The sequence below is a fragment of the Macrobrachium rosenbergii genome, chromosome 9 (assembly GCF_040412425.1).
Source record: "Macrobrachium rosenbergii isolate ZJJX-2024 chromosome 9, ASM4041242v1, whole genome shotgun sequence".
Classification (NCBI taxonomy): Eukaryota; Metazoa; Arthropoda; class Malacostraca; order Decapoda; family Palaemonidae; genus Macrobrachium; species Macrobrachium rosenbergii.
The window spans coordinates 22,430,162-22,445,377 of NC_089749.1; the positions used below are offsets into that span (position 1 = coordinate 22,430,162).

The following is a 15,216-nucleotide window of genomic DNA, read 5'->3' on the forward strand; positions in this document are numbered from 1 at the left end:
GTTTTCTGGTACTAATATAGAATGTAGGTAATAATGGCACAGGTAAAAATGGCACGGTAAAAATGGCACAGGTAAAAATGGCACGGTAAAAATGGCACAGGTAGAAAGAATAGGTAAAAATGGCACAAGTGAAAAAAATGAAAAAAATGGCACAAGGGGAAAAAAATACATTGATTCATCTTCAATGTTTCGCCGTGTTTAGTACTAGCCCCTCGGGGATCAGATGCATTTAAGGACATTTGATTCCCGAAGGGCTAGTACTAAATACGCCGAAACGTTGAAGATGCATCAACATTTTTCCCTTGTCTCGACCCTCCCCTTACGTTTGCCATTTTTACCTGTGTTATTTTTACCCGTGCCACTTTTACCGTGCCATTTTTACTGATCACCATTCATACACATAGGATATTCAGTCAAATGCTCTCTGAACACATCTGAAGATCACTTTCTTCACTAACCAATATATTTTTCATGTACTTGAATAACGAAGTCCACAACACGTCTAAATAATCACGAAGTCTTGAAATAAACGTCTCATCGAATAACGTTTCATAATAAACGTCTCAGTAAATCACAAAGCCGTGTGATACTCGTCTCATAAAATAGCGAAGTCCGTAATGATCGTCTCGATAAGTCACGAACTCTAAATAACGTCGAAGTCCAAATGCATTAAATAACGAAGTAGTGTTATACACGTCTCATCAAATAACAAACCCATAATACACGTCTAAATAAATCATGAAGTCTTGTAATACACGTCTCATATAACGAGAGTCTCCCATAATACACGTCTAAATAAATCACGAAGTCATAAAATATACAAGTCCGTAATATCCGTCTAAATCACAAAGTGTAATACGCGTATCATACAACAAAGAGTCCGCATTACACGTCTCGTTAAATCTGGAAGTCGCGTTTTGATTTATGGAAGAAAAATCACGAAGCAGCCAGCGTGGCTCCGTCTCCTTACAAGGAACCTTGACGGGAGGATGTTGTCCCGCTTGTATTTTAGTCAGCCTCTCTCTCTCTCTCTCTCTCTCTCTATCTCTCTCTCTCTCTCAAGGATGTACTTCGTACTACTGCGCCGTATTATTGTAACCCTGAAGAATGTTGTCCATTGTGTGAGGGGTACACGGTGTGTGTTGTGTAGTTCTGGGGCTGCATCTGATACTGAATCTCTAGCATTGTTTGTATGTAGTATTAGTATTAGGTCTCTCTCTCTCTCTCTCTCTCTCTCTCTCTCTCTCAAGATCCTTTTATTGGCGTTCTGCATGAATGTGTAAACATCATCTTTAGTAACAATAGCAATATTAACAGCGACGATAACAATAATATCAATAACAACAACAACAACAGCAATAATAATAATAATAATAATAATAATAATAATAAAGATGACCCTTTCACTCGAGAAAGAATTCGAGAGGAGAGCGGTTTCTCATTCTTTTATAACAGTAGCAAAGCGAAAGTCCAGACGCTGTCATGAATGAAAAGCCCCAAGAAAGGTAAAATTAAGGTCAGTGTCTTGGACTTTCTCTCGAGTATTCGCCAACGCAGGTAAATTGTTGGGGGAAGTCAGGGGGTAATCTGGGATGGGGCGGGGTGGGGTGGACTTCCGGACGGTGTGGTGCCGGTGGGGTGGGTATCTCCGTACGGTGTTAGTGGTGTGCAGTTGGGGGTGGGGGGCAGGAGTCACCTGAGGGGGTAAGTTCTGTAACGTCAGCAGGGTCTACTGCCATTCAGTAGCTGGCAATATACAGCGTTTATTATCTTTCACTAACTTTTTAAATAACATTATTAGATTTTCGTAAATATGGATTAGAATGAGAAAACGATATTGGTAATTCAGAAATTTCTGTATGTTGCTTCCTTTCTCGTCATAATGTGGTTCGGATTCCACAATAAGCTGTAGGTCCCGTTGCTAGGTAACCAGTTGGTTCTCAGCCACGTAAAACAAATCTAATCCTTCGGGCCAGCCCTAAGAGAGCTGCTAATCAGCTCAGTGGTCTGGTTAAACTAAGATATACTTAACTTAAGAAAAATAGAGCATCTTGGAAAAAAATTTCTTGACAGCTGTAAACGACTACTTGTTTGTGATAAATCTGGTGTATGATGAATCCTATGAGCAATGTATATGCACTCATTCACGTACGCACGTGATACTTGAAAAATATTATGTATTGAAAAGTAAACAAAAATTTAAAAGAGCAATACAAATCTATACGTGCGCGATAGTTTGAACTTAAAATTAGTTCTGTTACAGATTTTTTCAACATTATTCAGTATATTCATTGAATAAATTATTTCCCTATTTATCATTCTCATTCTGGAAAACCTTCGGCTGCGCACGAAATACGTAAATACAAACTAAACCAAGGGATAAATTGATAACATTTACGACGTTTACCGCCAAGTTTTTTTTTACTCTTCCTGTGCCAGCTCTTAGACTTTTCCTTATGATAACACAGATATTTTTTCTATTGCTTATATATGGTCGTAAGATTCTTTCCAGGGGTTTATTGATTTATTATCACCTCTGCATATTGTACCCGTTCGTGAATTATCTCCTACGGTACGCATGACTCATACAATGCAAATATTTTAGGAACTTTTGGGCAATAAACCGCCGAAATACTCTAATCTAATTGTTCATAATCAGACCCCGCCAGAGTTTTAGTGAAGCCACTTTCTTTTCTTTTTATAATGAATTGTCTGGTAAACAAAACAGTGTTGCAGAAAGACTCAGTTCACGCTGTAGTGATTCATCGCCACTATTTTTGGAGGAGTTAACTTATCAAGTCAAGAATGAAATGTTACATTTGTTATTTCCTTGCCAACTATTTTCTGCGTTATAATTTGAACCCATACGAGAGCTGTCTTTCCTAAAAGGGGAGATTTATCTCTATGCTTCTTTGGAACTGTTGATATATGCTGATAGCGAGCCCCTATTGACGTAGACAAACAAAGTCCGTGTTGGTTTAATCTTTATGTTAGTATGTATTATGTATTAAATTTGTCTCCTACTATTTCTGGAAATTTAGGCATTAATCCATTTTGAAATGGGTTAAGTCCTTTACGTCGTATAATCTTCACTGAGTTTCCTCTTTGCACAATACATGTACGAATTTCGTCTTCATTTGTCAAGGTCAACCCGTTCGCATTCCTGGATAATGTGTTTTCCTGTCATATAAATAATACCAGAGGACTGAGAAGTCAAACCAAGAATCTGCAAGCGAAATGAATTGTGCTCACCCAGTCTGTATCTTGAAATAATATTTTGCTTGCAAAAAAAAAAAAGAAAAAAAAATTGTTTCCAAAATATTTTGGTGATTTAGCAGTTGTTTCTTAAATCAGTCACAAAGTTAGCTTAACGTTCATTCCTTGTAGGCCATGGACGTTTATTCGATTTTTTGAAAGTTTATATTATGTATTTCGATCTCCCATAATTTTATTTATGAACTCTCTTACGGATCCGCTGCTGACTAAACTGTCATCACTTAACTGAAGCCCATGGTTTGGGAAATTATTTCTCATAAGGGTTATTAGGTGTAGAGCATCAGCGAAGACACAAATGGCGATCAGATGCCGCTGGCTCGGCAAAAGTTGAACGATCCAGGCTATTTCCTGAAGTATTCCACAACCTTATGTTTTTAAACTCAAGTCATTTACTATATAGCCACCACAGGAAACCCTGCTAAATAAGTTAAGTATACCTTAGTTTTACCTGCTGCCTCATGTCTGTCATAATATCAAATAGATGCGCTTCTGAATGCTCCTCCAACAACATTTTTAGAATATATGATAGGGGTATGGAAGAGCTTCTCACTGAACACCAGCTTGTTGATAATCAAATGGCAGATACCGTAAACACTGACAGGTAAATCATGGAGTGGGATTCTGTGACGTCCTAATCTGACCCAAGTTTTCCCTGCGTAGTACAGGACACGTCTTGGGTCGCTGGTGACTGACCGGGAATTCTTTAGACCTTGATTCGCTTTAGGGCAACTGTTGGGGTCGACTGACTTCCGTCTTTCTTCGAGACAGAAAGCACTAGTAATGCTGTTAACCGGCAAAATCCACCTCGGAAAATACGATTTATGTCCAGTCACCCTGTCAAATTGTGTGCAACGTGTAAGTTTCCAGAGAGATGACATCCACTTTGACTATGACAATGGCCGAGCAAGACTTGACGTACAGATTTCCCGTTATTAGGGTGAGCGAGTGACGACCACCCGTTATATACTCGACGAAGCGTATCCAGAATGCATGCTTTAAAAAACTGCTTTTGGCGAATATTCGAAGAGGGATAAAGGATACTGTAATCTACAAACGTATCATAATAATTGACCTATAATCTAATGAAAACCAGAAGCACTGGGGAAAAGTGTGGCCATATCCTCCGATGAAATTGTGTCGAAGTGATTTCATATATTTTCGATTATTATCAAAGAATGTTTAATTTGTCTACAACAGTAACATGAAACTTTGCAAACGATCTTTTCAATATATCCATTTCGCTATTCTGGGAGAAGAATACAATAAGATTTCTTGAAGTTTCTCAATTGAATAATTTAGGTGCACTTAGATGATTCTAAAAATCGCGCAATTCTTCGTTCTGCCAACCAGATGGTGACGTGGGTGACATCTACACCAGAACCTTGCTGTACGGTTTTTTCACCCAGCGGTCAAAGGATGCTCCGCCCCCTTGTGAAATCATACATTTTCTATTTTATCTAAAGCAAAAAAAAAAAGAGGAGAAAGCTTTAGCTAAATGATATCCTGTATTTTCTTATTAAGAATTATGTATTCGTAACACTAGCAAATCAATATATTACGCAGTTACTCTGTTGTATTGTAGTGTCTTTAATCGTCCGTCTGGCAATGGAGTTGACAAGAACGTAAACATTGGGAGGGTTATAAGGTCTCTGGTAGACTTTATATCCCGACACTCAGTGCGAAACTTAACTCATGACGATAGTGAAGTGTAACGAGTCAATGTTACTGTGAAACATTTTGGTTGGCAGCTTTACATCATTATCATGTGCTTATGATAAGTGTACGTGTGAATGCCTCATGTCAAAATCACCATTGTTCATATATTTGTGCAATGTGGCCATCCAGGCAATGCCTTTTTTTTTCGGTGGGGAAATTAGGTCTGCAGGAATACGCTACTCCCCCTCACAATGTTTCTTGTTTCATAGTGAGAAAAGTTCCACTTTCACGCTTTACATCTTCTCAATCATGTGTGCTTTAACCACGCTGCGCATTTAACAGTGATGGTGAGGCTAGGTCAGCCAAGGGTTTTGATTTGGTAATGCAAACTACTTATCGTCTGATTCAATGAGCCTTTATTAGTTTGTGCCTCGGAAATCATGATTTTGCAAACGGAATCGTAATATTTGTGCTTGGGAAGACAAAACTGAGTGATATGAGATCATAATAAGCAATTCCCGCTTGTAGACAAAACAAGCCTAGCCTAGGTTTATTCTTTACATTGGAAGAGGTTGGACCTAACTTACTTTTGCTTGTATATTAGCTCATGTTCATGAATGTAGGTTAGATTGAACATAATTAAAATGTAGGTTGGCAGGTACAATATTAAAAGGGGAGTCGAAGTAAATATTAGATTGGCAAACTTCCCAGATGCTAACCTTCCTCAAAATCTCATGATCACAACGTACAAACTCATTTGAGTTTAAATGTCAGTGTGTTTCTTCCCCAGTTTATGTCACGTGCAAGGTGGTATTGACATGGTCCCATTTTTTTCCCTTCATGAGCTGTTTTGGGAATACCTAATCTTAGGCTACTGTTGCTGCAGTCCAGTAGATCTTGAGTTTAGGGCTCTAATCAAGTGTGTGATGGGCATTCTTTGTAGACTAGGCTTAGATGTATTTTGTTATCATTCATGTTAACAAATATCCAAGGAATAAGTGCTTCCTTTATTAGGGGTCATTTACATATATAACTAAACTATGTAGTGTTCTTCACAGGTGAAGTGGGTCTTGTTTGTAAGCTCCCTGAATAGCCTAGTCAGAATTCTTTAACAGTCATGGTGTATAAAGCTGTCTGTGCAAGTTTTTAAAAAGTGATTGGAAGAAAATTTAATTAATTATGATTTTAATTTTATATGACCTGTGATTTTATATCCACTGAACAATCATGCGCAGTTGCAGCATGGCTGTTAGATTTTGAGATCTGCCAAGACTAAGCTGGCATCCGTTCAAGTTTAGTGACAGTCAGCTGATACTTAAGTAAAGACACTTGCTAGGCACGCAGTTCTGTGCCTTACTATCATCCATAGCAGAAGTTGGTTACCCATGAGGGCTTTGTATGTGGAGTTTGTAAATTAGAGTTAGATACGTGTTACTTAGCTCGTGGCTAAAGTTCTTCTCTTGATGTTCTGATAATCTTGCACTCCATAATCTCAACCCTTTTTATTTGGGAAAAGATCTGGTCAGGTATTCAGTTATATTTGAATGTTCAGAATTTGGTGACTTGGAAAGGTTACAATAAACGTAATAATAATGTGAATGAGCATTTGTAATAGTGTGCTGTATTGAACATTAGTGACTTGTTTTATTACTATTTCATAGTTAAAGCATTGTTCTGTATACAGTATTATGTTGAAGGACATTTTGGTGCTGTTTACTCTACTAGGTTTTGAAATAGGAAGATCTTAAGTTTAAAAAATACTTTGCTCTTTCTGCCCTTGCTGTACACATTCATTCCTTCAGAAAAGGTTCGTTTTGGTTGGTGCTCTTGTGAGATTTTCTGTGATAAATGTGTTGGCTTTTGCTCAGGTGAGCTCAAGTTTATTAACCCTTTTGTGGTTGCTGAGGATTTCCAGTCTTACTTAAGTTGTTTGTGTTTTCCTCGTACCATTTTTTAAAGTGACATGTCAGAGGTTTTTTTGTACTCATCATGACATTGTAATAACATTTTTATGTACTAATACTGATAGCTGTGACAGTCTTTTGGCAATTGGTGTAGTGCAAATATGATGCAAGAGATCTATACTGTGTTGGAGTATCATGTCATTGTGCAGCAGATTTCACTTCAATACTCAAGTTTTACGCACTGTACCATTTTTGTTGTGGTCTTGGGAACTAGGAATGTTTGGGTTGGTAATTTTGACCCCCTGTCCCTGTGGATGGTGTTGATGATCTCGGTATTAATTTGGACGTTCTTCTGGTTGGAAATTTCTTCTGTTTGGCATTCTGGTGACTGATTAATTAGTCCAAGAAAGAGATTAAATGGTGAATGTATAGAATTCAAAATATTTTCTTAATTGAGTATCATCATTTTATCAAAGAAGACTAACATACTTGGAGTGACCAGAAAACTAACATCTTTTGTGTGATCAGAAAACTACTGTTATCCCTGATGCTTTTAATAAGGTGCCATATTTTTAATGAATTTTCAAGGGAATGGTTGTCCCAGTGAATCACAGTTAACACCTTAAGTTCTGTGATAGAATTTAGTCCTATGTTTGAGCATGATTCAATATCTGCAGTAATTCCTTAAAGGATTTTTTGAGCTAAGAAAATAAGAGTATACTGATCAAAGTCATTGCTTTGTAATGGTGCTCAAAATTGAAAAGGTAGTAGGAGTTCATAATGATTATGTATATCATTGTCTTTGGTGCTTCCAAAAGATTCTCAGTTAACAGGAAGCTGACCACTTTTATGGAAAACAAGTGGTGATTTGGTATTCAGTCTCCCAGTCTGTACCATCTTGTTTTTAGAATAGCAGGATAATGATGTGGAAGGAGATAAGGGTATCTGTACCATTATCTGTGTCCAAGTGAAGAAATTTGTCTCCTAAATCTTAAGCGTATCTATTCTTATCTCCAGAGAGGTTGATCCATTACTGTTTGATTAGTTCGAAGCTCATTCTGATGCTGTCCTTACCCATTGTGTAAGACTTATACAAAGTATGTGTAGCCCCCCCATGTTCAGGTTACTGTACTGCACAGTCTGTCTCTCCTATACAACACAAAAATTGTATTAGGCCTAAGCACTGTTGTAGCTTTTCAAATTCTTGTTTTATTTGGAAATTACTGCTGAAAAAAAGTTCTTACTATTTTGCACCTAAACAAGTTTTTTATGAATTACTGCACAGGATATACTTAGTTAATTGTTTGCTACTGCATGTTGGAAAAAGATGGGCATTGCAGTCTACATGAAGGGTTGTTATTGCAGTTTCATATCAGTTTTTGAAAAGCAGAGTCATGTATGAGATAAAGTCATCACTTCTTCAAGGAAGTTCCCTTGATCTTGTCAGCCCAAGAAGGCTACATTACTGTGTTATTTGATAGCTGTCCTTCTCAAGTTATTAGCTAATTATTTAAGCAGCCCCAGAAAGGTGACTCTGGTCAGGCAAAAGAATTTTGGGAAGTATAGCTGGAAAAGTTTTCATTTTTCTTGCAATTTTTGCTAAAGATTTATAGGCAAGTATTTTACGTTACAGGATGTTACCTAATACTGTACTACAGCTAGTTATACTTTTAAGATTCACATGGTCTTGGTTTGTGTGAATGAATCCTGACTTATTGTCAATCCAATGTCCTCAGTTGTAGTAAGTTGACTGACATGAAAAATATGTATGAGGTGAATATAAATTTTTATATTTTTTGCATTTATTTATTCATGTAGGCCTATTCGTTTTTTGCAGAATTTCGATTCCTTCCTTTTTTTTTGACTTTAGGAGTTTATGATAATTTTGCTAGAATACAATACAGTAATTTAGTCTTTTTCGTATTTGTATGAGATTGAATACAATGCTTGGACAAATTTTTCCCTTTTGCTTAATTTTATTACTGTAGGAAGAAGGATATTAATCTGCTAATCTCCCTCCCTGCCATTCAATGTACTGTACTGTATTGCCTTTTTAATAAATTTAGGGGAATATATTGAAGAAATATCCAAGGGGTTAGTTACCCAAAAGCATTGGCTATAGCTATGTAAAAATGTTACCCCTCATCTTACTGAGTCCTTGGCTATGAGTTTGTGTTATGTTTTCTTCACCTCAGTAGACTTGTATCATGAAAAAGATGCAGATGTATTCTGTTTCCTGTAGCAATGATTATATATTATATACAGCACAGTATCTTCTTTTCCATTCTTTTCTCGTACTTATTGTAGGATATTTTATGTTACGATCCAGAAGAGAGTTGCAACTCCACAAAAATTCACCATGCGAAGCTTGTTAGAATTTCAAGAATACACAATTGGTAGCGTAGCGCTCAAGAATACACAGTTGATATGAATGTCAGGTAGCTGCAAGTTAATAAAGTATTACCAGCTTCTTGTGTCATAGGTAATGTAGGTTATATATTTGATGTAAGGGTTAATGTTGTTATCTCTTGTGTTCCAGGTTTTTTATGTGTGATATCTGAACGTCATCTGGGTTAGATTAAAGGTAAGAATGCTTTTATTATAATGAATATGTCTTTGAGCTGTCATTTGTAGCTAAACTTTAGAATACACGGTAGACTATTATTAAGTGTAATTATCAGCTACCTGAGATTAAGAGTAGTGAAAGAAATTAATTTATTGGTCATTTTCCTATATTTTGAGAGTCTACAGTGAATTTGCTCCTTTTAAATATACTGTATAATATTTTATGACAATTATTCAGGTAGGCTAATGAAAGTTGTCCTGTACAGCATAATGTGGGAGTTTGGCAGTCAGCTCTAATTGCTGTGCTAATGAGTCATTTAAGTACTTTTATTTAAAAGTAATTTAAAGTCTCCTTACAAAAGTTATGATACAGTACTCTGAAGTTTTCTACATTGTTCAGTATATCAGAAAATGAATGCTGTATCTTAGTGTGTAGGCTACATTTACCTGGTCAGATGTTTACCAAGGTCTTTTGAGAATTTTGAAATTTAATTAAGGTATAGTTATGCATGTTCAACTGTGTAAAATTATTAGTGGATTACTGCATGTGTAGACTATATATATATATATAAAAGCATGTCATGATTGTCGACCACAAATTGATAGCAATCCGTCTTTTGCAGAGGGATGCAAAACTCAAGCCCAGAATGGCCAGAAGCAGCCATGGAATCTAACGTGGTTGTGTGGCCTCCCTGGCCTAGTTATTGGTTGCAGGGTGACCATATGGACAGTTTGACTATCCTTGCTACAGAATACCAGCCTTGGATTTGTTCTGTTATTGCAGCTATTGCAATTGGTTTGGCCGGTATAGTGCCTCTTCTGATTATACCCCAGGATAATCAGATTAAGTCAAATATTGGTGAGTACCAAGAATCGCTTTCTTCAATTTTTACTAGTAATTTTCTCTTTTCAGGTGAGGGGATTTCTTTTATTCATATGTTGGTTGTGGTAATGCTGTCATTGTTTTTTATTTGATCTCTAATTATCATCTAAACAGTAGTAACTACTGCACAATATGAGAGTGGTTTATGTTTTGATTATATGTACTGTACAGTACGGTAGAATATTGTTTTGCACTTGTCAGTTTCATTATTTAGGATGGTTTTGAATAAAAGTTGCTTCACAAAATGGAATTTCTTGGGCATGGCCTCAATGCTTAATGGTTTGAAATTTTTCAGTGATGTATGTCATAAAATGGATAATTTTCTTTAAAAGAATTGGGTACATATTGTATCATCGTGGTGTATATTGCTTTGTATATACTTATACTTGATATAAGTAAAACTGTTTCTGGTACCTCTTTTTATATACAGTGTTTCAAGAAAGTTGAAATTGTGCTTCATCGCTTAGGTTCAGAAAGGAGATTGGTTATTATTTCGTGTTTAAGGCTTTGAGGACACAGTTGTTTATATGGTTTTTTATTTTTGATGTACACTATCATTCTTCACAAAATATTATTTATACAGTGACAGAGTTTGTTTTGGGTTTGATTAATTGTTCTGTGGACTTTCATTGCATGGACAGTCAAGTTACCCTGAGTAAGTGTAGTTTTAAATTGCTTTCAAAAATTCTAGAACTGGTAAAAAGAGGTGCTTTGAAAACTCCATAGTTCACCTTCCACTCTGGTGTTTTTACTCTTTTAGCTTTCAAATCCTGATAATCTTTTGAGGTTTTTGAGGTATATTCCCTTAGCGTAACTTTATAGTATACATTGTATAACTTTAAATTTCTTAGTAATTATGCAAGCCTTTTAAGTAAAAGCTGTTTATGGTAGGTTTATAGCTAAATATACATGGAGAGCTGTTACATAGCATATAGTTTTGGTCTTCACCAATAATCAGCTTGTTGTTTAAATTTTTTTTATTTTCTTTCCCTTAATGACAGTATAAGCCTTTCTTTGGGGTCACTGCTAATTCCTTTTCTTGCCCATTCTTTAACCTGTTTAATTTTTTTTGCATATTCTTTTCTTCTTCTTTTAACGTGATTTTCCCCATTTTTCGTATGGGGTAAGCACAATGCCTTCTTTTGAAGGACTTTGATTTGGCCTTGGGGTAGACCGTAGTATGCCTGGCATATTCTTTTACCGAATAATAAATGTAGCTTTTTTTCCAAAATACATGTCCTGGTTAAGTTTTGAAAAATCATGAACTGGGTCCATGTAATAGAAATAATTATGAACAGTTTCAACCAACAAATGAATAATCGCACTTCAGAAACAAATCTATGAAGAAATTTTCTCAAAATCTTAGTGATTTTTTTAGCAATCCAGTTATCAAATTTATAAAGACTTGCAGTTTATGACTATGCTAAAACTCATTGTGAAAGATGAACCTTTCCAGGCAGCCTTGTGAGAGTCAAGTATTTTGACCTGGTGGTCACCTTCATATTGATAATAATAGTAATGATAGCCATAGTTGACTTCTTGTGAATGAAATAATTTTACTTGGTTACTGTATTATGAAGCACTTTTCTTGGTTAAAGCCAATGTAACAGTCGATGGGTTGGATAGGCTTATGCTTTATCTAGTCCAGATCTGGTAGAAAAAGATTAGATAGCAAAACAGAAAATTGGAGACCATCACAGTTTGGTAGTTGTGGAAAGTTTTCATGTTCCTGAAAATAAGACTTCCAAAAAATGCATTGCAGTTGGCAGATGTCTTAACATATATAAATTTTTTGTTGAATGATGATTAATGATCTCAGGTTGGTAGATGCACAGTTAAAATATCCCCTCCCCCCCCCAAAAAAAAAAGAATGTTTTAAGATACTAGAGTTGTAATTGAAAGATAAACTAGATGAATGTTGAAATATGGCACAGTACTTACTTGTGAGTAAGGAAGCTGAATGTAAAGAAAAATATTTCCCATAGGATTCAGTGTACGGTGATTAGGGAAATTGTCGGTTTCAGTAAGCCCACTGGTAGTGCATTCATATCAGCACACGATATTCTGAGAAAACTGCTTTAAACTGAGGAGGTTCAGTTATCCTGGTTCTCTAAATGTAACCATTGTAATGGCTGATGAGTTTATTTTAATCTTAATTTGCTATTGTATGTTCACTAGGGAGAAGAGGAAAAGAGAGCTAGGAGCCTATTATTATCAGAAATAAAACGCATCAAAACATGACAGACTTGAGAACATAGAAGTCCACCTTATGGATACAAAGTAAATCCCTCTTGGGCATGTTCCCAAAGCTAGTGGTGCTTTTGGTTGAATCTTTGTTGAATCTTTGGCTGAAACTATCACTGTTGTGGTGATTTTGGTTAAATTAATGCTTTACAGGTGAATTTGGAAATAAAGGTGTATTTTTTTATTTTTTTTCTGGAGGATTCTGAACAGGGCAGGTATTACTGCTTTGGTGTACTCCCAAACTACGGTGATTCATCATGATTTCTTGTATGTTAGTTTGTGTTCGGGTTCATATGAGTCTTTGTGACCACTTGAATGTTATCCTTGATTTATCTATAACTATCTGTTGTTTCCTGTTATCCCTTGCATAAATTCCGTGTAAAAGCCGTGAAAGAATTTTCAGTAGTAGAATATTGATCGTGTTTTTGATTTGCCAAGAGTGCACCCCTGTATGGATCGTGATGATGCAATGCTGTGGTTCCAAGGTAAAAGTCAAGTGTGTACTATTACGAGCATATAGTAAGTCGAGTATTGGAGGCCTCACATGGACAGATGATGTCTGTAACTGTAGATGTTATCTATTAGAATACAAGGCAATTTTTATCTTTCTGTACTGCTGCTTATTAGATTAAGGTCTCGTGGCTCTTATCAAGATCTTCCCAGGGGCTCATATCTTTTTTTTTTTTTTTCTTAATCTTTGAATGGTTGTGCATTTGAGATTTGAAGTACACTGCTGTATTCCGGTGAATTCAACTTCACTTACTACCGTTGTGGTTTATCTTTACTTTTCCAGTAATACAAATGGTAAATATATTGGAACAAAGAATATACATACTGAATATTGCTGACTGACATACTTTAGTGTGTGTTTGAGTGGTTGGGCTTGCTGATGTCGGTAGCATCTTTTATCCATTGCTTATTGTATGCAAAATGGTTGACTTACTTTTTTGTCTTAGGTTGACTATTTTGATGGTTTGTAAAATAATGCCGCAGAAGATGCTGCTAGCTCCCAGCCTGTTTTGTGAACAGAATTAATTACAGCACAACTCGTCTAGTCAAGTTTCCCAATTTGGAGTTTCAGGTGTAACAATTATCAGCAGCTACCTCGAGAGTCAAGTTGCGCATTATTTGTCTGTTTACATAGTTTTGTTTTTTGTTTTGTTGTGTCCCAGGGAGTGAGAACAGTGATTAACAGTTTTATATGCTGTAATTCATTGACTTTTAACTTGGTTTGATTAAGGTGTGGTGGAAGTGTGTTAATACTTTATAATTTAATGTTGTAATATCCATGTTCTTCCTTGATGACATTTGTGTTGTATCTTATCATCTTGTACTGAGATTTTTAGTGATAAGACATAATTTGTGCAAGGAAGTTTTTATCCTTGCTTGCTGCTGTGAGAGACATTTGCTGTTTTTCTCATCCATTAACTCCATTGCATGGTTGATTATATATTTCAGCCTTCTGCCATGGGGTATCCAAGAGTACAAAGGTAGGTTCAGAGGTTTTATGTTAGATAAAAGGGAAATGGGAAGTGCCATGCTTTACTTGCTTCATTACTTTGGACAGTTTACTGATGCAAGTAGCTGTCTGCACTGAGTGGTGATGTTAGGTGAAAATCAGGAGCCCTCTGATTGCAAAGTTCAGGGGCTTGCCCCTTTCTGTAGTGGCATTGGTGACTGTAGTAGGTATGCCAGATAATTAGCTGTCAATTGATTCTTCCTTTGTAATCTAGCTTTGGAATTCCTATCCTTCTTCTGTTTCCTCAGGTTTGAATTTTACAATCTTTCAAGATTGAGTTCTGTGACCCCCTTCTCTTTTTGGTGTTGAGCCTTATTTTCTTTTCATCAGCCTTGTATATATACAGCAATCAAGTTTCTGTACCATCAGCCTTCCTATTGAAAAAAGTGATTGAGAGAGGTGAAATTTTTCTCTTAAAAGAATTACTTTAAACTTAATTGTTATATGTTGTAAATCGTGGATTTTATATTTTAAGTTCGGCATGCTGTGAACTGAAGTGACACATTATGGTTTCTTGCACTAGATGGGAGAATATTATCTTGATCCACCTCACCTTTCTGCTCTTGGTGTTTATATCTTTACTGTCAAAGTAAGCTTCAATTACCCTTTTTTATGGAACGAGTTACAATAAGACATCCTGTATGGGGAAAGTAGGTAGCATTTGATTATTATTTGTAGGACAACAGGTTACACTTTAGAACTTTTGATTCATATTACTTAATACAACTGTAACATTCAGTACATTTGTAATTTGGCTCTGCAGATGTTTTTGGAAGTTCTTTGGCTTGCAGATATATCCTGCACATTGCAAAGTACAGTACTCATATTATAAAAAGTACTTGATATCATTGATATGGTTTACCCTCCTGGTAGCATTGTAATCGTTCATTCATGAACATGATTATCTTTTGTACTAGTAATTGTTTAACTTTTAAGATAGCATATTCTTGATAAAGGAAAGGGTGTTATGAAGTTATAGATATTTTAGGCATGGAACATTATCAGAGTGACCAGTATTTAGGCCTACATACATTTCGTACTTGCTTACTTCCATAGAAAAGAGATTATTACTTTCCCTTTGGTCAGAAGTACTGAAAATTTTATCTCGCCGCTTTTAGAAGGCTCGCGAATTACTTTGATAGGGATCAGGCATACTCTTTTCTGTCCTT

The 15,216-nt window shown here is 36.0% G+C and overlaps 2 protein-coding genes across 5 annotated transcripts in view; one reads left to right on the forward strand and one right to left on the reverse strand.

Moving 5' to 3' along the window:
* FipoQ (F-box/LRR-repeat protein FipoQ) overlaps window positions 1-15,216 on the reverse strand; it is a 161,355-nt gene that overhangs the window by 95,457 nt on the left and 50,682 nt on the right. The window lies entirely within an intron of this gene.
* Window positions 1-15,216, forward strand: part of Zip99C (Zinc transporter Zip99C) — a 154,080-nt gene that overhangs the window by 66,189 nt on the left and 72,675 nt on the right. Inside the window, exons 1-3 of one of the 2 annotated variants that reach the window (XM_067108644.1) lie at window positions 4,884-5,056; window positions 9,376-9,420; window positions 10,025-10,260. In XM_067108644.1, the coding sequence (XP_066964745.1) occupies window positions 10,029-10,260 (232 nt within the window). In that variant the 5' untranslated portion in view covers window positions 4,884-5,056; window positions 9,376-9,420; window positions 10,025-10,028. Of the gene's footprint in view, window positions 1-4,883; window positions 5,057-9,375; window positions 9,421-10,024; window positions 10,261-15,216 lie in introns of those variants that run through there. The other variant, XM_067108645.1, reaches the window with a different exon arrangement.